Raw genomic sequence first — 22,663 nt, forward strand, 5'->3', positions numbered from 1 at the left:
AGCAGGAGGCTGGATTAGAAGACCTCCAAGGTTCTGTTCTGTTCTATTCTATTCCATTCCTTTCCTTTCCACTTCAATTCTAATAATTCTAATTCAATCCCTCTGAATGTAAGTTTATAGGTATGATTGAATCAAATCTAGAAAGAAGGACTAGGACTGACATGATAGCAGTCTTCCAATATTTGAGACACTGTCACAAAGAGGAAAGGGTCAAATTATTTTCCAAATAGAAAGCAAGATAAGAAACAATGGATGGAAACTAATCAAGGAGAGAAGCAATCTAGAACTAAGGAGAAACTTACTAACAGTGAGAATAATTAACCAGTGGAATGTCTTGCCTTTAGAAGTTGTATCCACAACTTCTGAAGGCTAGATGTCCCACTGGTTATTCTCTACTCCAATTATTCTCCATCATTGAAGGTTTAAGAAGAGACTGGACAGCCACTTGTCTAATGGTAATAGGGTTTTCTGTATGAAGAGGGGACTGCCTAGAAGACTCTGTTACCCTTTACTTCCAACTCTGGTCCAACTCTGTTATGCTGTACATCTGAAAGATGCTACAGTTGGGAAACACTAAATCCGAAGAATGGGACATCATACCCAAAACAGAGAAGAGAGCACACCAAGCTTTACAAAGACACAGACTATTATTTCCCAAGGGTTTTTAAGCAATCGTTTTATTTTAATAAACATACAAAATTAGTACAAAGGGTAATTCCATAGATAGTACTGTTGGGAAGTCAGTCAAGTGCGATTCAAACAGTGTCCTATACTCCCTGGTCATATTTGCACTACAATACCTGTTTTTCAACGGTATTACAGACACGGTCCTGAAAAAGATCTCCCATCAAGCTTGGATGTGATTCACACTTCCAAGGAAATAGAACTATGTACCTTATGGAGAAGAAAAATGTCGTAGAGCAGGGCTGTCAAACTCCCAGCCCGCAGGCCAGATGTGTCACGAGCTGGCCACGTCCATGCCCACGTCCATGCCTGGTATAGTGAAAGGGAAAAAAGTCCCAATATGTCATGTGATGCCGACATGACGTGTCTTTGACACCCCTCTCACAGAGTTATGGTCAGATGGAGGTCAGGTTCCCTCAATTATTTTGGGAATGAGCTGGGCTCAAAATATGTTCTTCACCAAACACAAAAGAGTCCTGAAGAGCTGGGGAAACTCAAAGACAAAAATAAATATTTGGTGGTTCAAGGCTAAATACTCTTGAGTTCAAAGCCACTTCAGTTTTACCCAGTTTGCACACATTCCGAAGAGAATTTATACACATTTCTTGGATCTTAAGTTGGGATCAAGCTTTGTTTTTCAGGTTAGGGGGATATAACCCGGGAAATAGGTAAGGCCACATCATGCATGAGAAAGAAATGAGGTGTGGACATCATGGTAAAGGATCTCAGTCTCTCTCATTATCTCTCTACAATATATCTGATTTTTGGGGATCTCCTCAAAATTACAGAATATTATCCTCCATTTCCCAAGTGCTTCTGAAGACCACCTAAATAACCATCTATATAAATATATTTTGCAACTAAGAGTTTACCCCCAAAGGCACCAAGGATCCAAGAGAAGGATTCTAGCATCATCTAGCAAGGTAGTCATAGAGATTCAAAATAGCTTTCCGGCAGAATCCAATCAAAGGTTTGCCTTTGAAATACACAAAGATAAGGAGTGATCACAGATAGGATGAAGGAAAATCAGGAGGAGGAATAAAATTGGAAGCAGGGATTGTAGTTGGAACCAACAACACAAGGAACCAGAGCTGAACATGAGGATGTGGTGTAAATCAAACCAAGATCAAAACATTAACCGAAGGGGAAAAAAATAGAACGCAGTTAGACTTGGATTAACCCAAAACAGGCGATCTGCAACCTTTAAGTAGAAAGATGATTCGAGGGAATGGGGAGGGAAGGAGGGAGTGCAGGCTGGATAGCAGAGATCCCTGGAGATCCATCTGTAGTTAGATCCACAGGGATTTCAGTTTTGGCTCCCCAGGGGCACAGGAAGTGGTGGGTGCCTTCTGCGTCTCCCCGCAGCTGAGCGATAAGGTGGCTGGATATAAGAGCTACTTTTTCACTCTAGTTCGGGTGTTCAGTCCACAGAGTCGCAAATTCGTTCCACCGTGGCGTTGAAGGCCCGGGGTTGGTCAGCATAGACGTGGTGGGAGGCTCCAGGGATGGCCTAGAGGAGCAGGACAAAAGAGGAAGAAGGCATCATGCTCAGCTGGAGATACACGTATTTATCATACATATCGCATTTCAATAGAAACACCAGAGGTGAAAATGTTCCAAAGGTGGTTTTTTATCAGGAGGCAACTAGCCTTTTGTTTTGTTTTTAAATTTTTATTGAAAATAAACATTAAAAAGTCTTGAACGTGGTAGACTGTCTTTGAAATACATTTCAGCCTTAACATTTTACACTAAGAAAAAATCAGTAAGAAATATAGGCATTCATATACATATATATATACATATTTACATTTAGTCTTTATAACATTTTAGATCTTAATCTTGTGCTGTATTTCAATTACATCTTAAATTGTAATTTTCATTTTATAGACTTCCTTTCATGTCCCTTTCATGTCACACAGAAATTGTTCCATACTTCATAATATTCTGATTTGTCTCGTTCTTTCAATTCTAGTGTCAAACTATATAATTCAATGCATTGAAAAATCTTATCTATTATAGTTTCATCATTTGGAATTTCTTTTGACTTCCAAGTTTGGGCAAGTAATGTTCTTGTCGCTGTAATTACATGAATAATTAAGTAGATAACTGCTTTACTAAAATTCTCTGTTATTATTCCTAATAGAAACATCTCTGCTATAATGTTAATTTTTAGACCCAACACTTCTTCCAGCCATATCCAAATTTTGTGCCAGAACTCCTGTATTTTTTTTTCCAATCCCATTACATTATTTGCTTCTGTATTCTGAGTTCTGCTGCATGAGTATTGTATACATGCATCCTGTTTTGTACTGTTGTTATATAAATAAATTTCTTTTATAAATGAATCCTGCTGAATTCTTTAATGTGTGCTGGTTGGATTGCTGAAAAATCTAAGAGTTTTCACTTAGCAACATAAACTTTGGGCTCGATTGTGGTCACAAGTTGAGGATTACCTGCATTTTTGCAAGAGTGGGAAGAGGAGCATTACCAGAAAAGATTGATACCCACAATCTTGAGCTCGATAGGATGAAATTAAGAAAAATATACTTTTGATAGTCTCAGAAACTATTTTCATGGATTGCTTTTTTGGATTAGCAGTCTTCCCGCAATGGTGGACTCCCAGTTGTTTGATTAATTCATCCATGCTGGACAAATCACCCAGAAAGCCACCAAGATCCATGAGATAACATCACCTATCACAGCCCGTAAGATTTTCAGTCTTCAGAGGATGTAGAATACTATCAAACATGGAATTTATTTTACCAATGGTTGGGAAAAAAGGGTGGAGGTTAAGAATGTAATTTGTTGTTAAGCAGATTAGATACCCAGACAACACAATGTTTATTAAGCACCAAGAAATGTATTTAATAGAAAATCAATAATTAATAAAATATATTAAAAAGATTTCAGTCTCTCTGACTTTACTTATCCTTAAAGGTTAAGGTAAAGGTTCCCCTCGCACATACGTGCTCGTCATTTCTGGCTCTAGGGGGTGGTTCTCATCTCCATTACAAAGCTGAAGAGCCAGCACCATCCGAAGAGGTCTCTGTGGTCATGTGACTGGCATGACTAAATGCCGAAGGTGCACGGAACGCTATTACCTTCCCACCAAAGTGGTCACTATTTTTCTACTTGCATTTTTACATGCTTTTGAACTGCTAGGTTGGCAGAAGCTGGGAGAAAGAATAGGAGCTCACTCCGTTATGCGGCACTAGGGATTCAAACCGCTGAACTGCCGACCTTTCTGATCGACAAGCTCACCGTTTTAGCTACTGAGCCACTGCATCCTTACTGATATCAAATTTCCTGTAAATGTTAATTGTAAGTCTCTAAGAGAGCTGTAAAAACATAAATCTCTGTTCAGCATCGCTGTGAGTCAGGCAGCATATAAATTTAATAAATTATTATTATTGCTAATCAATTAATCGATTGCTAATCTTCTACTGAACAATATTTATACCCAGAGATTTCCTAAAGAAATGGTGCATAGCTATAACAAATAAATAAGGACCACAGCAACCACATGGAAATTGCTCCACGAGACTTCAAAAGCCATAAGGACTAGCACCTTGAATTAAAACAAAGAGATGCATAAAGGTGACCCTTGAGTTATGGCCATACTTGAGACCAAAATTTCTGTTGCTAAGCAGAACAGTTGTAAGTTTTGCTCCATTTCACAACCACAGTTGTTAAGAGAATCACTACAGTTTTTATGTTTGTGACACAGTTGTTAACTGGATCTGGCTTTTTCATTGACTTGGCTTATCAGAAGGTTGCAAAGAGTGATCACATGATCCCGGGACACCACAGTCATCAAAATTACAAGTGGCCAAATTGTGATCACGTGACCATGGAGAGGCTGCAACACTCATAAGCATGAATAGCTGTCTTAAGTCGTGTTTTTCAGTGCTGTAATTTTGAACGATCTCTAAACAAATGGCTGTAAGTCGAGGACTATCTGTATACACACACACACATATACACACATTGAGAGAGAGAAGGGGAGGGAGGGGAGAGAGGCGGGAGAGGGAGTGCGAGAGAAAGAGGGAGAGAGGGAGGGAGAGAGAAAGAGAGGGAGACAGAGGGAGGGAGAGAAGGAGAGGGAAGGAGTGATGAAGGGAAGGAGAGAGAGAGAGAGAGGAGAGGGAGAGAGAGGGGAGAGAGAGGGAGAGAGAAAGGAAGGGAGGGAGAGGGAGAGAGAGGAGAGGGAGAGAAAGGAAGGGAGATGGAGGGATGGAAAGAGAGGGAGAGAGGGGGAAGAGAAGGAGAGGGAGAAAGAGAGGGAGGGACAGAGAGGGAGGGAGATGGAGGTAGGGAGAGAGAGGGGGAGAGAGAATGAGAGGGAGGAAAGAGTAAGGGAGGGAGAGAGAGGAGGAGAGGGAGGGAGAGAGAGTGTTTTATGCCTCAGGTCCATATTTGCAGAAGCCCCATTCTCTGGGCCAAGGTCTTACCATGTCCTTAACGTAGCATCCTGGCCGTAGACACTTGACCTTCTCCCCAGTGCTGGTGTCAATCCAGGAGTTGGCTCCATAGATGAGGGTGATGGGCAGGTCCCGCCGGATCATGTGGATGCGTTGCAACATGGGACGGCGGGCCCATCCTAGGGATTCAGTCATGGCCTTGAACGCTGCCTCCCCACTGATATGGAATAAGAAGAAAGGATATAAATTCCATCATTTTGCCTCCCATAGTTGGAGGTTTGGAGGTTGGACAACCGTTGGTCTGGAATGATATAAAGACTCCTCACCAAGGTCCCTTCTAGCTCTATGATTCTATGATAATTAATAACTGCCTGACCTTCACTTAGTATAGGGGTGTCAAACACAAGGCCCGAGGGCCAGATCCAGCCCATGAGGTGCTTAGATCTGACCCACGGAAACAGGAAATAGCAAAGGACTGGCCCGCGGCGCCTCTGGCAGCAAAAAATGGAGCTCGCGAAGGCCACGCACAGGCCTCCCGGGCTCAGTTTTCACTGACAAACAGTTGTAGGAGGCTATTACAGCAGAAAACGGAGCTTGGGACCACATTTTCACTGGCAGTGTGCTTGGGCCACCACAACCCCTCCTACCTGGCACAAGTGATGTCATGCTGGCCACGCCCACCCTGGCAATGCTCACCAGGGCCGCCTGAGGTCAAACACAATCCTGAATGTGGCCCTCAATGAACTCGAGTTTGATACCTCTGACTTAGTGTAATGGGGGAGTCTGAAATATTTTACATTGCATCCACTTAGTGGAAATTTGGAGAATGCTACTTCCCCTGCATTTCTACTAGGTAGTCCTCGGGTTACGACCATAATGGAACCTGTCCATTATACTAATCAGCCATAGCAGTCATAAAACAAGTCCATCACATGACTAATTTCGTTTTACCTTTTGTGTGTGTGTGTGTGTGTGTGTGTGTGTGTGTGTGTGTGTATTGTTAAACTTGTGGAGTGAACCAACCAGTGGTGGGATTCAATTTTTTTTTTACTACCGGTTCTATGGGCATGGCTTGATGAGTATGGCATGGCTTGGTGGGTGTGGCGGGGGAAGAATACTGTAAGATCTCTATTCCCATCCCACTCCAGAGGAAGAATACTCCCCACCCCAATAACCTGCTTTCCAGCTCCATTCTCCTGTGCAGGGCAACCAAAGAAGACCCAGCTGATCAGCTGGGACTCAGGAGGCAGAGAATAGATGTGGAGTGTGGCCACTCAGAAGTGGTATTTGCCGGTTTTCCGAACTACTCAAAATTTCTGCTACCGGTTCTCCAGAACTGGTCAGAACCTGCTGAATACCACCTCTGGGACCAATCATTTGCTTCGGGTGTGGTTTTGCCAAAAATGAGAAGTGGTGGGCTTGGACAAAATCATCATAAAATGCAGCCACATGACCGCAAGACAGTGCAATGGCTACCATCACATTTGTTGCTTTGCCAGGTGCCCAGCGTGAACTTGGTGACCATGGGGAGGAGGGAGAACACCTTTCAAATCCAGATTGTAACTTTGAAAGGTCATTTAAGTGACCAGACGTAAGTCAAGCCAACTTACAACAGTTCATTTAGTGACTGTTCAAAGTTACAACTGAAAAATGTGACTTATAAACACCTACAACCATTGCAGGATCCCCAGGGTATCTGACTCACATTTATGATGGTCGCAGTGCCCCACGATCATGTGATCCCCTTTTGAAACCACCTGACAAGCTAAGCAATGGGTAATCCAGTTTCACTTAACAACTAACTTAATAAATGTGACTAAATTAATAAATGCAATGATTCACTTAACAAACCTGGCAGGAAAAGTCATAAAATGGGGCAAAGTCACTTAAGAAATATTTTACCTAGTGTTGTGGCCCGCCAACAGAGCTGGCGGTAGACTCAGACAATGAGGAGTTTGGGGAGGAACATGGGCCACTCCTGGAGTCTGGGGAAGGCTCTGACAAGTGCTCTGCATCAGAGGCAGAGATGGGGCCAGGGCCATCTGACAGTTATCAGCTGCCTTTGGAGTCAGAGATCAGTGGGGCAGAAGAACAGCTGGAGCCTGTTCTCAATGTGCAGAGCTGCCAGGAGAAGGGAACAGCTGAGGAACAAGGGCCAACTTGGAAGTAAAGCCACAGGTGGCTGGTGAATGGCTCCTCCCATAGGGAATAAAGAGGAGTGAGAGGGGAGTGGTGTTTGCAGGAGACAATTAGTTTAATTCATTAGGGTGAAGATCTGTTCCTGATTTCTTACCAAGTAATTGCTGCTACATTGTAGCATTTGGAAGATATCAGCCTTGTAACTCTCTAAGCCAGATAAAAGGTCTGTAGTTGTGAAATCTCATGATAGACTGTTTTCTGGGACTTTGTTGGAGAGGAATTCCCTTTAAACTAAATATAAGGAATTTTGTAGGGATGAGGATTATGTTTCGTGATCTTGGGAAGCCTAGGTCAGAATACTTAGCAACAATAATTTTGGGCTCAATTGTCATAATCACTTGGCTACCAGTATTAATGTTTCATTGGCTTATCACCTTCGTCAATGCCACTTATCTTCATGGCTATTAGACTGAGATCTGTCTAGTCCTCTGTGGCCACAACTCAAATAGGATGCTTCTTGCTGGTATCACAGCGAACCAGAAGGGCACACTGATAGATTTGGGGCTTCCTCACCTCGGCGTCTGGGCATTGCAGTGGTAGATGTATTCAGAGATGGTATCGTCGTCAAAAAAATTGGCAAACTTCTGCTTAAAATCTGGACGGAAACGTTGGACTAGTCCAGGACCTAAAAAACAATTGGATACGCTAAGCACATCTGCCACAAAGAAGAGGGGGGTTCACATTATTCTTTGGGTAACTTTGAAAAAAAAAGTTCAAAGAAGAGCAACTAAGACAATCAAAGGCCTGGAGATTAAAACATATGAAGAAAAACTGCAGGTTCTGGCTAGTTTAAAAAAAGAAGAAGAATTAGGGGTGACATGATTGCAGTGTTCTAGTACTTGAGGAGCTGCCACAAAGAAGAGGGAGTCAACCTATTCTCCAAAGCCCCAGAGGCAGGACAAGAAACAATGGTTGGAAAATAATCAAGGAGAGAAGCAACCTGGAATGAAAGAGAAACTACCTAAGTGAGGACAATTAACCAGTGGAACAGCTTGCCACCAGAAGTTGTGGGCGCTCCATTAATGTTTTTAAGAAGAGACTAGACAATCACTTATCTGAAATGGTATAGGTTGCTTGGGCAGGGGGCTGGACTAAAAGATTTCCAAGGTTCTGTTCTGTTCTATTCTGTTCTGTTCTTCTCTACTCTACTCTACTCTACTCCCACTCCCACTCCCACTCTCCACACTCTACTCTATTCTACATTCAAGTTGAAGTTGAGAAACACCACTCTGAACTCTTGCCAAGTTTGATTCAAAACTTAACTCACCCCAAGGTCCTGCAATTCGAAGGACAGCCAGAGGGTTGGACCGTCCCAACACGGTAGCTACAGCCTTGACCCAAGTTGGAGCAGTACGGACCTGAGCTGGATCGGATGGTCGTGTGGGGAAGCCCCAAGGATCCACCAGGATTAGATGTTTCACCCTGGGATAAAATACAAATTACACATGTTCCAGCAGAATACGATCAACATTAATACAGTAATGAATATAAGAGAAAAAAGTGTTTCCTCAACCATATTGATATGGAATCAAGCTCTTCTCTGAAATATCACCAGGTGATCATCGTAAGAAGGATTTATTTCAGTTCGAAAAAACTACAACTGGAACTTGCTGCTTTCCCTTCCCTCCATTTTTTTTTTCCTTTTTTGTTGCTCCTTTTAGAAATTTAAATCATCTGACAGAGACTGTCTTCCTAGCATCGAGTCCATGGCAACCATGAGTCATCCCAGGAGTGGTAGAGGCTAAGGAATGGGAGAAAATATTTGAATAAACAAATAAACAAAACAAAAAATAAACCAATGCCTACTCCCTGTTTTAATTTTTAAGAAATCTTGGCATTTGGGGAACCAAACTTCTCAATTGCATGTGGCTTTCAGATTTAATGATCTAACAGGAGCAACAAATGTTCTATATTAAGGTTGCTAAACAAAGGAAGTTTGGGGAATGTTTCTGAATTGCTTAGCATCATCTTTAATTTGGCTCTGATAAGTGAAGCACACAAATGTATAGCTAAATGTCTAAAGAGAGTCTCAGTCATCCAGGTCATGGTTGTCCCAAAGGTGCTTTTTCAAGAGGCAACTGAACTTTCTTGTTTTTCTTTGAAGACATTTCGCTTCTCCTCCAAGAAGCTTCTTCAGCTCTGAGCCTCTTGAAAAAGCATCTTCGGGACAACCATGACCTGGATGACTGAGAATCTCCATAGACATTTAGTTATGCAGAGCTGAAGAAGCTTCTTGGATGAGAAGTGAAAGGACTTCAAAGAAAAACAAGAAAGTCCAGTTGCCTCTTGAAAAAGCACCTTTGGGACACATAAAATATATTCCTTCCTTCCTTCCTTCCTTCCTTCCTTCCTTCCTTCCTTCCTTCCCATTTTCAAGTCAGTCGCGACTCCTGGCAATTGCCTCACAAGACCACAAATTTCCTACATATGTTACAACTCTTGAAGAAAACACAACTGCCATCATCCTGAGATTGGCACAGTGCGAGGAGGACTACACAACCATAACCAGGGAGCACCGGAGTCCTGGCAGGCAAGAAATGTAAGGGATGAAATAGATGCCATCAGAAACTGCAAGGATTATGGTATCCTCTTTATTTTATTTATTTGTATCCTTGTATTTTTATGTATAGCTCAAGGCGCCAAACATATCCAACACACCTTCCTCCTCCTATTTTCTCCCCAACAATCCTGTGAGGTGGGTTGGGCTGAGAGAGAGTGGCTGGCCCAAAGTCACCCAGCTGGCTTTCATGCCTCAGGCAGGACTAGAATTCAGTTTCCTGGTGATTAATCACAAATCATCCAGTTGGCTTTCATGGCAAAGGCAGGTTTAGAATAGAGCAGAGGTCACCAACCGGTGGGCCGTGGCCCACCAGTGGGCTATGAGAAAATTTTGGTGGGCCGCAGAGAAACCTCACCCCCAGAGCACCCCCTCAAAGCAATTAATCCAGGCTGCGCAGAAACACAAGGCTGCTCCGCCCACATGGCCCATGGGAACCCTCCCCTCCCAATCGCTCCCTACCCGGTAAACTTGCCTGCTAAATTGCTATTTTTTCTTTTTCCGACCATCAACTATTCTGCTATGCCGGGAGATTTAGATTAGGTAGGAAGCAGAAAATGGTTGGATTTCTTGCTTTCTAGCTTGTCTAGATCTTTGGCTCAGCACAGCCGAAACTCCCTTAGAACTGAAGGTTTGCTTACAAGCAAATTCAGTGCAGACTCACGGCAAGCAAATTTGAGAGAGCCAATGGCAGATTGATAGATCACTGAATGATTCTGTGAGCAAATCAATCTGCCTGCTTTGCCTGATTTTGGGTAAAAGTTGCTCTTTTATAAAAACTTCTTATATAAATATTTATATAAATATTTATAATATTTACATACAAGCCATGCCCAGCCAGTAACATGACCACCAAGCCACACCCACAAATTAGGCCATGCCCACAGAACCAGTTAGTGGTCCCTGGATCTAAAATTATGAGTTTGGTGGTCCCTGAGGTCCAAAAGGTTGACGACCCCTGGAATACAGTGTCTCCCGATGATTGGCTCAAAATCATTTAGGTAGCTTTCCTGCCTAAGGCAGGATTAGAATTCACTGTCTCCTGGGAATTAGCCCAAAGTCACCCAGCTGGCTTTTATGTCTAAGGCGGGACTAGAACTCATTCTCTCCTGGGGATTGGCTCAGTTACCCTGCTGGCTTTCATGGATGAGGTGGGATTAAAACTCATTGTCTCCTGGGGGATTGGCCCAAAGTCACCCAGCTAGCTTTCATGCCTAAAGTGGGACTTGAACTCCCAGTCTTCTGCTTTCTAACCCGTTGCCTTAACCCCTACACCAAACTGGCTCTTGAAGAAGTAAAAACAGGCCCCCGTTTTGGAGCCATTCAACTTGAGATGCAAAAAAGCATATTAGCGAACCATTTGCACTAGTGCTGCACACATTCACATGTCACACTGTGTTCATCTTGACTTAAGAAACACCTCTTGGAGTCCCAAATAGCAAGCCCAAGGGGGAAGTTATTGAACCTACAGGTATGATGTGATTACCTGGGAACCAGGTAGATGGGCTTACCTCTCCGGGTACTGTAAGCTGTATGAGGCTGCCAAGAACCCGCCCAAGCTGTGACCCAGCAAGATCATGTTGGGGATGCCCATCTCCTTGCGCCAGGCCTCTATGGAGCTCACAAAGGCTTCCTCGGCCCCTTGGGCGTCATGGGGGAAAGGGGGACGAGAGCTCCGTCCAAAGCCCAGGAGGTCAAAGGCATGGAGGGGACGGTGGTGGCTTAGTGAGTCCAGGTTGAGAATCCAGAGCCCGATGCCGCCCCCAAAGCCGTGCACCATCACCAAAGGGGTACGACCCTTGCCCCATTGTGGTGTCAGCGAGATGGTCCAGATCTTGGCCTGGTTTGGGAGAGGCACGTAGCGGGACACAAATTGGTTTTGGAGGCCTGGGGGAAAAAGAAGGAGAAGCAAAGGTTTAAGCATGTAGGGCCATACCAGCTCGAAATCCAGTGATTCCAACTGCTGAGAAACCCAGAGTAACAGGAGCTATCTGGTGGAGAACAAGATACAGGGGGACATGATAACAATGTTCAAATAGGGGAGACATGATAGCAGTATCTGAGGGGCTGCCCTAAAGAAATGAGAGTCAAGCTATTTTCCAAAGCAGGACAAGAAGCAATGGGTGGAAACTGATCAAGGGGAGAAGTAACTTAGAACTAAGGAGAAATTTCCTGACCGTGAGAACAACTAACCAATGGAACAACTTGCTTCCAGAAATTGGGGCTGCCCCAACACTGGATGGTTTTTAAGAAGAGATTGGACAGCCATTTGTCTGAAATGGTATAGGGTTTCCTGCCTGAACAGAGGGTTGGACTAGAAGACCTCCAAGGTCCCTTCCAACTCTGTTATTCTGTTATTCTGAATACACAGTCCTTTTATTATTAAATTATTACATTTTATTAATTTTCTATTCATTACATTTCTTAGTGTTTAAGAGACATTGTGTTGTCTGGGTACTGAATTTGCTTAACAATACAAATGCCATTCTTACTCTCCACCCCTTTTTTTCCAACCACTGGCAAAATAAGTTTCAAGTTTGATAACAGTCTGTGTCTGTTTAATTTTCAATGTAAGTCTGTCCATTTCTGCACAGTCTAGTATATTCTTAATTATCTCTTCCCCTTGTGTGGTTTCTTCATCTTTCCAATATAGTGCAAAGTTAATCTTTGCTGCTGTTAAAACAGATAATACTAAATACATACTTTTCTTATCAAATTTTTCTTATCAAAACAAAATCTACATGTTTCCCTATTATCTTTTCTAGAATACACAGTGATGACCTGGGGCATAGCACAAAGGCAACCCAGACAGATAATAAGTAGGGGTCCATTTATTAGCTCCAACTTTGCCCGCAATGTCCCAGTTAACTTCTGGTGTGGAGAAAAACACTCCCAGAAACCTGCAACAGCCTTTGGCTGCAAATATTCCAATACAAAACAATGTAAACAGAAAAAAATTAAAGTATAAATCCAACAAAGCATGATAAGGTAATGTCCTTGGGGCAAGATAAGGAGTTCCAGAAGTGAAGTAACACAGCAATAAATCAAACCAGTTGGGAGGATGCCAGGAACTCAGATAACAACATCAAAATTAGATTAAGTCAATGTTTATTCCTGAAAAATGCCCATCCAACTGCCTCTTCTTTAAACTCCCTCCCCAGGTGTGCCTTGTGAAGGGAATCAGGGCCCTTTCCTCCCTTGTAAGCCACACAACCCACATTGCTCCCTTTTTTTCTTTCCTGCATGCCCTGGGATGAAAAGGGGATGAGCCTTGATTTTTCTCTAAACCCTCTCTCCCTTGTTCTACCTCTTCCCTACTCTGCCCAGCCTGACTTTACCCTTCCCCAGTTTCCTCCACAGCCAACTTTCCCACTCCCTGTCGGCTGTTCATCTTCCTCCTCTGATTCAGACTCTGATGGGGGCATGACATACACAATCCTTGACGTATGACAATTGAGCTCAAAATTTTTATTGCTGAGACCATTGCTAGGTGAGTTTGGCCCCATTTACAACCTTTTTTGCCACAGTTGTTGAGTGAATCATTGCAGTTAAGTTACGAACATGATTGTTAACTGAATCTGGCTTCCCCATTGACTTTGCCGGTCAGAAAGTTGCAGAAGTAGATCACGTGACATGCAACTATCATAAATACATATCAATTGCCAAGCACTGAAATTTTGATCACGTGACTACAGGGATGCATTAACAATCGTAAGTGTGAAAAGTGGTTATTATTATTTTTGCATTGTAACTTTGTTAAGTTGAGAACTGCCTGTATCCAAAGGACTGGCATAAACAGCAGCAGGTCAACCTATTCTCCAAAGCACCTGAAGGCAGCACAAGAAGCAATGGGTGGAAGCTAATCAAGGAGAGAAGCAACCTAGAACTAAGGAGAAAATTGCTGACACTAAGAACTATTAGTCAGTGGAACAACTTGCCTCTAGAAGTTGTGAATGCTCCAACACTGGAGATTTTTAGGAAGAGATTGGACAGCCATTTGTCTGAAATGGTGTGGGGTTTCCTGCCTGAGCAGTGGGTTGGACTAGAAGCCATTTTGTCTGAAACGATATAGGCTTTCCTGATTGGGTAGTGGGGTTCGGATAACCTCCAAGGTCCCTTCAAAATCTGTTATTCTGTTATAATTCTGTTAAAATCCCTGCCCTCTAAAGACCTGCCTGAGCCAGATTCATGAACAAGGATATTTTATGTCATCTTTCTCAAGCAGAAAATCCCACACTATTCCAGGCTAGTGGCTGTCCAGCCTCTTCTTAAAAGCCTCCAATGATGGAGCGCCCACAACTTCTGGTGGCAAGATGTTCCACTGGTTAATTGTCCTCACTGCCAGGAAGCTTCTTCTTAATTCCAGGTTGCTTCTCTCCTTGATTAGTTTCCATCTGTTGTTTCTTGTCTTGCCTTCTGGTACTTTGGAAAATAGGCTGACCCCCTCTTCTTTGTAGCAGCCCCTCAAATATTGGAACACCGCTATGCCACCGCCCTTATTCCTTTCTCTTCCTTAGAGAATAGAATAGAATAGAATAGAATAACAGAGCAAGCTGGAAGGGACCTTGAAGGCCTTCTAGTTCAGCCCCTTGTTCAAGCAGAATATATGCCATTTTATATGTGATTCTATAGACTCTTCCTAAAAACATTCAGTAATGGAGCACACCCACGATTTCTGAAGGCAAGCTGTTCCACTGGTTAATTGTTCTCACTGTTGGAAGTTTCTCCTCAATTCCAAGTTGATTCTCCCCTTGATTAGTTTCCATCTATTGTTTCTTGTACAGCCTTCTGGTGCTTTGGAGAATAATTTGACCGCCTCCTCTTTGTGGCAGGTCCTCAAATACTGGAACACTGCTATCATGTCACCTCTAATTCTTCTTTTCTTTAGATTAGCCAAATCCAGCATCCGTTCTTCCTATGTTTTAGTCTTCAGACATCTAATCATCTTTGTTGCTCTTTTTCTGTACTCTTTCCAGAGTCTCAACATCTTTTTTATAATATGGAGACCACAACAGGATCAGTGGTGGGATGCAACCGGTTTAACAACCCGGTTCGGTGAGCATGTGTTTTGCACGCACACCCAGAGTTCAAAAACCGTCCATTTTAAGCTTAAAAACATACCTTTTTATGTCAGTGCTGGTGAGTAAAACAGCTGACGCGCGGGAATCTGCTGTGCTGTGCAAATAAGCTGAGCTAAGAAACACGGGAAATATAGGACAGGAAAGGCAGAGGAGAGTAGGCAGGGCAAACTGTACACTGGAACTACTGATTTGCTAGAAGAATCCCACCACTGAACAGGATCCAAATGTGGTCTACATTATGGGCAATGATTGGCAAAGAGGAGAAATCTCTACACAGGTGCTGCAGCCAGCATGTCACCTAAATGTCTCTTTGGAGGTGATGCCCACCAAAGGGACCTCTTTGGTGACTCTTGACAAGGGGATGGGTCATTCCTCACCCATCCACCCAAAATGAGCAGACAAATTGTTCTTACACTGCAGGATCCGAGCTTCCACATTCTTGAGGTGGGACATAGATGTGGGCCGCCAGGCTGGCAACCAACCACCTAGCCAGCCTTGGGACCTGTGGGAAGGAAAGGAGACCACGAGGAGAGTATGGTTAGAACTATCTAGCAAAGATGGAAGAAGGACGAGACAGTCAAATGGTCATTGGTCCAAATAGCAAAAGAGGCCTCTTTTCAACAACCTGCTCTCACAACATTGTGATAACCAAAAAGATCAAGTTCCCCTAAGGTTGGGAAGAAAAGATTGAGAAAAATTACAATTAAAGGAGCAGGCTAAATGAATCTCCCCAACTTGAAGTATCCTTCAAATACTTGCAATTCCAATGTTATTATTAAATGATTACATACACGAGAGATACATTTTGGTAATTTACATCAATTTACTGTTACTGCCAAGGTTAATTTTGGATGGATTATTATTTTCATTTTTTCATCAAGTATTTATCTATTGGGTATATGTATGTTATTGCTTGTCTTCTCTTCCAGTATATTGTTTCTGCTTTTTTTTTTTTATGATGGCAGATGAGATTCTGCCGAAACGTTGCTACAACTTTAAAAGCACAACTACAATGGGAAAATACCCGAACAAAGCTGAATGCCATACATATGTGTGTGTGTGTGTGTGTGTGTGTGTGTGTGTGTGTGAATGATTGAAGGACAATGCATTGTTTTTATTTATTATTAGCTATATTTATACACGTTTATTTCTAGAGTTGTCAAGGTTGTCAATTTGTCTTACAACCTGATAGATAAATTATTCTATTGTAGTCATCCAGTAAAATATGTAAAGTTGGAATCTGAAGCCAGATCTTCTCAGGCTTAGTGTGATCATGGTGTGAACCATAATCCAAGAAAACATTGAAACTACCATCCTTGAAAAACATCGAAAATCTACCACAGTCCCTCTGAGGAAACACCTGCCTTTGGAAAGGTCCACCATGCCATAACCAACATGATTCCGCACTTCATTCTATAGCCTGAATGTTTTCGACTTTCACCATCTCAGTGAAAGGAGGTTTAATTCCAGTCCTCCCTTAACGACCCGTCACTTAGTGCCCATTCAAAGTTATAATGGATCTTGTCAGCATTATTTATTTAGAAAATTTATATAAATTTGTTTAAATCTCCTGTTATTTATTTAGAATATTTCTATAAGTTTAAATTTATATTGCCGTTTACTCACACATGGTGACTCAAGGCGGCTTACAATAAGACATATTTTATATAAATTTGTTTAAATCTCCTGTTCTTTGTTTAGAATATTTATATAAGTTTAAACTAATATTTAAATTTATAAATTTAAATACCTCCTCAGAGTTAATTTATTTAGAATGTTTATATAAATTTAAATTTATTTCGCCACTTACTCGCACATGGAGACTCAAGGGTGGCTTACAATAAGACATAAGAGCACATTATAAAAGAAATAAAAATAATAAAAAATAATAAAATAATAGCCTCCCCACCCTGACGACAGCACACATTCGTGTTTATGGGCTTTTTGATGGGCTCCATCCCGGTCTGGGTAAATAAGATCTGGTTCTAGAGTTCTGACACAGAGACACACTCATCATGTAATCACATTTTTGGTGCTTAGTAACTGACTTACATTTATTTGCATGTCCTGTGGTCATGTGACCACAATTTTTGGCATATGTTTTTAAGCGGTTTCCAGCATTAACTTCTGGCAAAAAAACTTCCATTGAAGAAAATAGGCTTGCTTAACAAGTGTGCTGTTTGTGTAACGACTGCAGAGTTCACTGCAGTGTTTGTAACGACCATGGGGGAGGGGGAGGTTGCAAAACCATGTAGTGACCTGCTTAATGACCACCATGACTTATGACTGAAATTCCTGGTTCAATATCAGTCATAAGTCGAGGAGGACTTGTAGTGAGCTTCAAGACAGACATTTGAATTGAAGTCTCTCAGCTTGATGCTTTATTTTGAAGAGGACACCACAATCCATTATATGAGCGGCTGCAGGAAGCCTAGAAGTAATGATGCTTGCCTCCCACATGAACGGGTGAGAGTTCAATCCTAGGCAGCAATATGTTTCTTTATCAGGGTGCAAAGTGAAAATATCTGCTGCAAACTCCATGCAGGCATCAGAAAGAGTTATCTGGTAGTAGATGCTCGGTTCCCATCCCAAAGCAAAATTTTATATGGTTGTAAAAAGTAAAAAAAAAAGCTATGATCCATTATATGAGTCCCAAAGTGGCACCATTGTTCAGAGCAGAGCTGGTGAACGTGGCCTCCTTCTTTCTCCAGCTGTGTCCAGCAACTGCACTGGTGGGTGGGCAATGCATGCACATCTGCACACAGATGCAAACCTCTGCAAAGGTCAGCCGATCAGCCAGAAAAGAGGTCTTCCACGCACAGACACAAGTGTGGCAAGATGTGTGCAACAGAGTCTTCTTTCTTTATCTCTCGCCTGTTCTCTCTCTCCGATTTGCAGTGGGAAAGAGGGAAACAATGAATGACTTATGCTACACATCTTGCAGTTTCACACAATAAAGCACAAGCTGCCCCTGAGGCTTTCGGCATGGCAGGCATACGAATGAATTAAATTCTCTGCTTGTACATGCATCCTATTGAAACTTTTAAAGCTGAGCTCAACACTGGGAGGGAGGGAGGGAGGAAGGGAAGGAAGGGAGAGAGAATGAAGAGAGGACGCTTCAGAGAAATGAATGGATGGTCTGTTTCCGGACTTCCAGAACTTCCACGAGGCCCGTTTTTCTCCCTCTCCAGGCTCCGGAGGGTTTCTTCGAGCCTCCGGGAGGACAAAAACGGTCTTCCTCGGGCTCCGGAGGCCTGAAACGGTCCCATTTCCGGCCTTCCAGAATCTCTGTGCGGCCTGTTTTTCGCTCTCCCTATGTCTCCATGCGGACCCTGCACTTACCTCGCATCCAAATGGGCCATGTGGGGACTCCTGGGAGGGGCAGAGCAGGGTGGGCGTGGCCAGCCAAGGATGGGATTTGTCAGTTCACCGAACTGGCCATGAAACTAGCTATGGGTTCACCCAAACCGGGGCAAACCCATAGCAGCCCACTCCTGGTTTTAAGTAGAGGATTATGTCTATGGCAAATGACATGTATCTATCTCCTTTGCCTATCATGGATTAGATCAAGGGTCTTCAAACTTGGCAAGTTTAAAACTTGTGGATGTCAACTCCCAGAATTCCTGAGCTAACAGGACTGGAGGTGGAATTCTGGGAGTTGAAGTCCACAAGTCTTAAAGCCGTCAAGTTTGAAAACCCCCGGACTAGATAAAAGATTACATTAAAACAAAGGTTTTTCCCCTTCCAAAATCAATCCAAACAGGCACCAAAGAAAGAACCAGCCAGCCAGCAAGAAAAACTAGTCTATACTGTTACAAATCCATGCAAGGGCCAAACTGAAAAGTTGAATGACGGATTCTCTAATTTCATTTCTGAGCCCTTGTCCTTGGAGTTAAAGAGTCAATGTGAACACGGAGATCATTTTACAAGGATCCAAGTGCAGAAAGTCAACCCTGAATCCCTCCCTTCTAATTTCCTGTTTCTAGATCATGACTATTTATTTATTAACACGCCTGAATATAAAAGTTCCCTTTTTATCCAGTATGAAATTACCTCACGTATCTTGATCTCTGATCCAAAACAGTTCAAAAACATTTTGGACCTAACTATTAGTATTATGTTATTGTTGTTTTGTTGTTGTGATGGTTGTGTTTATTTGTCTTGTTATTGTTTTTATTGTTTTTATTATTTCTTTTATTCATTAAACATGAAACTCAGTCAACTGAACATTTAAAAATGTATCACAAATATCACTGACTGACGCTAATGGTTGATAAGGGTTGCTATTATTATTGTTATTGTCATTGTTATTATTATTATAAACTTTTATTCATTAAACATGAAACTCAGTCAACAGAACATTTAAAATTGTATCACAAGTATCACTAACTGGCTCTGATAGTTGAGACAGGTTTCTGCCAGCATCCTAGATATCAACCAAATATCATCATCATCCTCATTATTGTTGTTGTTGAAAAATAGAATAACAGAATTGTAAGGGACCTCAGAAGTCTTCTAGTTGAACTCCCAGCTCAGGCAGGAAACCCTGCACCAGGGGTGTCAAACTCAAGCCCTGTGGGCTATATCCAGCCCATGGGGCTGCCCTGGAAACAGTGAAGGACCAACCCGCAGTGCCTCTACTAGCAAAAACGGAGCTTGGGAGGGCCATACACAGCCCTCCCAAGTTCCATTTTGGGCTGCAACAGCCTTCTGTAGCCCTCTGCCAGTGAAAACAGAGCAGGTCCATCAAACTCCATTTTTGCTAGCAGAGGGCTACAGGAGATCGCAGCTGAAAACAGGGCTTCTCAAGCTCCATTTTCACTGGCAGAGGGCTAGCAAAACAAATTAAAAGCAAAACAAATCAAAAGAACGAACCTACCTTCCTCCTCTAATTTTCCCCACAACAACAATCCTGTGAGGTTTTAAAACAATGTGCAAACTGCAAAGGCCTCTAAGCATACATGGAGTATTTTCTCTGGAGTATTTTTTCACAGAATACGGCAACTCCCCAGCTGTAAAACTGACCTTGAAACAGCTACATCATCACTTCCCAGTTTGGGTTTGACTTCCTGACTTTCTCCCTTAGAAATGAGTCTGTCCTGGGTTTCAGAAATGCCAGCAGACTCTAAAGGATTCTTCCTGAATTTTATTTTCATTTAGCAAGGAAGAAAAGTCAATGTCTCTGTGGGAAGAAGAATCATAGGCATCCTAGCAACAGAAAATAATTTGTAAGACAGTGCTTATTGAAACCCAGGGACCCAGATCCAAGCTAGCTGCCCTCCTTTCTTTGCCTTTAAATTCTTTGAGGCTCCCTTTGTGAAGTTTTATTTTGTCTATGCCAGTCCCCAGCGCAGGCCTCTTCTTGGCATTTTCTAGAAGAGAATAAAGCTGGCTGCATTTCAGTCTGACTTCCTACCAGCCTGCTTTTACTGACAGAGGCATGCTTAATCCTCAAATCTAAACCCCCAGCATTACCCAGCTGAGAAATCAAATATGGGAGATTAGGAAAATTCTTTGAAGAAACCATATTCGATCCTCTTATAAAGACTCAAAACCTCCGGGGAAATCTTCCCCAATTTTCACAAGAGCCTGGGAGTTTGACACCCATAATAATAAATAATAATTATGACTATTATAATTGTAGCTAGTCTCACATACAGCCAGCCAGAAGCTTAGACTGGATTTGGCATTTTTATCCACCTATCAAGTCCTTCCAAAGATCCTGGCTTAAGCTAAGATTGTTTGATAATATTAAAGGTATTAATAGTTGGAACAATTAACCAATTGAACAACTTGTCTCCAGAAGCTGAGGGTTCTTCAACATTGGAGGTTTTTAAGAAGAGCTTGGACAACCATTTGTCTGAAATGGTATAGGGCCTCCTGCTTAAGCAGAGGGTTAGACTAGAAGAACTCCAAGGTCCCTTCCAACTCTGTTATTCTGCATTGTCAGAGACTGTAAGCCATTTCAAGAAAAGCTGCCTTTTACATTTGGCTGATGATTGTTTTAGTTCCCTAAGTATTGAACTGAAGTTCCAGATGTTTTAGGATTGTATCTAGCTTATTACTATTGGTATTTTTAAAATAGTATTTTTTAATCCCCATTTTTATAAATTGATCAAGGCAGTACACATGGCCCATAATTCTTCCTCCTCCTATTGTTCCCATAACAACAGCCCTGTGAGGTGGGTCTGGCTGAGAAGGAGTGGCCCAAAGTCATTCAGCTGGCTTTCATGCCTAAGGCATATATACATACATACATATGTATATAGCATGTATTATGTGTGTTATGTACGTGTTTGGGTAGATATATACACTTTCTCTTGAGATCAGGTGTCAGAATTTCATTTTTTATGCGGGCCGTTGTGTAGTAACAAAAATTACAATAAAATTATCCTATTTTCATTCTTTTAGCTTTCTTTCTTTTGCCACAAATCTTACTTCTATTAGCAGGTTTTTATATTGTTATTTTTCTCCAGTTCTTTCTCTTCTATTCAGCTAAATCCACTATCCAGACTTTGTCTGATTAGCAGTTTTTAATCCAGATGTGTTATGCAACAGGTGTGTTTGTCAGCTTGAATTTTAGAGTGCCAAACAACTTTCCCTTCATTTTCTATCACTTTATCCCCAGCACTAGTGACATGTTTTAATAGCCCCCAAAGACCATTTAAAAAAGCTTGCTATTGTTTGTTTTCTGCTTTTCTTCCTCCCACCATTATTATTATTAGAATTTGCTCCCATATTGCTGTAGCTCTCAGTTTGTTTCACTTCCCATAGGCTGGGCAGGAGTTTTTGTCAGCTGTTCGGGATAATTTTGTAACCATGACTCAGGAATTAACCCCAACAAACACTGAAGCACAACCACAACAATCAAGAGACCAGAACAAACTGTTCAGTTAGGAAGGAAGTGATGGCATTAGACAGATAGGCAAATGTTAAATACCAAAAAGAGCTTTGCTGAGCCAAATTGGTGACAAATGGCAAGGACCAAAAAATCAAAAACACAGAATAAAAAGAATAAATGCATGCTCCCAGCCCCAAACCACGAACACACAATTAAACCAGGGCTGCCTTTAACGCATGGGCCTGATGGGCACTCGCCCGCGGGCCCCACTAGCATTAGGGGCCCCATCCTAACCACATTAACCCTTCAATGTACCTTGTATCATACAAATACACCAATGTAGGGCTTCCTGAGTAGTTTTGTGTTTTTCAGCCTCCATGTATTGTTCAAATGTTGATAATTTGTTGCTGCACAGCATGTTTTTAATGTTTCAACACAGCTTTCATTGGAAGGGCCAATAAAATTAATCTATGTTTAATATTACCATCTGTTGACATTTTTATTCCTAGTTTTCCAAGCCCCCCAGTAAATTGCTTTGCCCTGGGCTCCTAATAATGCTGTTAAGACGGCCCTGGATTACATAACCCGGGGATTAAGCAACAATCATTTATCCTACTTTCTCCTGCCATCAGGGGATGATGGACAAGGAACCTCTCCGGAGTTGCAAGGGAATCTGGTGCTTCCTCCTCCTCCCCCTTTGGGGAAGACCCTTCTCCGGGAAACCCCAGAAAGGCGGGGAAGTCCCCACTTGAGGTCTTCCCTCCCTCCCTTCCTTCCCCTTCCTTCCCCACTACCCACCCGCCCCGGACTTACGACGGCTCAAGATCTTCCTCCATGGCTCCTCAAGAAGGAACGCATCGCAACAGCTGCGCGGGAAGGC

General features: G+C 42.4%; 1 protein-coding gene across 2 annotated transcripts; it reads right to left on the minus strand.

Annotated features, from left to right (window-relative positions):
- Window positions 1-650: 650 nt before the first annotated feature.
- ABHD4 (abhydrolase domain containing 4, N-acyl phospholipase B) lies at window positions 651-22,663 on the minus strand. 2 transcript variants are annotated; one of them, XM_026720983.2, is made up of 8 exons: window positions 22,597-22,663; window positions 17,716-17,827; window positions 15,356-15,444; window positions 11,373-11,748; window positions 8,572-8,726; window positions 7,818-7,929; window positions 5,136-5,322; window positions 651-2,194 (listed from the first exon to the last, which is right to left on the minus strand). In XM_026720983.2, exons 3-8 carry the CDS (start codon window positions 15,393-15,395, stop codon window positions 2,105-2,107), a joined length of 960 nt encoding a protein of 319 aa, XP_026576768.1. In that variant the 5' UTR covers window positions 15,396-15,444; window positions 17,716-17,827; window positions 22,597-22,663; the 3' UTR covers window positions 651-2,104. The 2 variants fall into 2 exon arrangements, with proteins under 2 accessions (XP_026576768.1, XP_026576767.1); XM_026720982.2 differs by lacking the exon at window positions 17,716-17,827.

Source organism: Pseudonaja textilis, chromosome Z (genome assembly GCF_049901715.1).
Source record: "Pseudonaja textilis isolate UNSWEBS1 chromosome Z, rPseTex1.2, whole genome shotgun sequence".
Classification (NCBI taxonomy): Eukaryota; Metazoa; Chordata; class Lepidosauria; order Squamata; family Elapidae; genus Pseudonaja; species Pseudonaja textilis.

Excerpts from the sequence above, each read along its gene's own strand:
- ABHD4 (XM_026720982.2), bottom strand. The coding sequence starts at position 22,619 with ATGGAGGAAGATCTTGAGCCGTC. Across the intron at positions 8,727-11,372 it reads AGCTTACAGTACCCGGAGAG|GGTGAAACATCTAATCCTGG; the intron begins GTAAGCCCATCT and ends ATTTTATCCCAG. Across the intron at positions 2,195-5,135 it reads GATGCTACGTTAAGGACATG|GCCATCCCTGGAGCCTCCCA; the intron begins GTAAGACCTTGG and ends CTGCTCCTCTAG.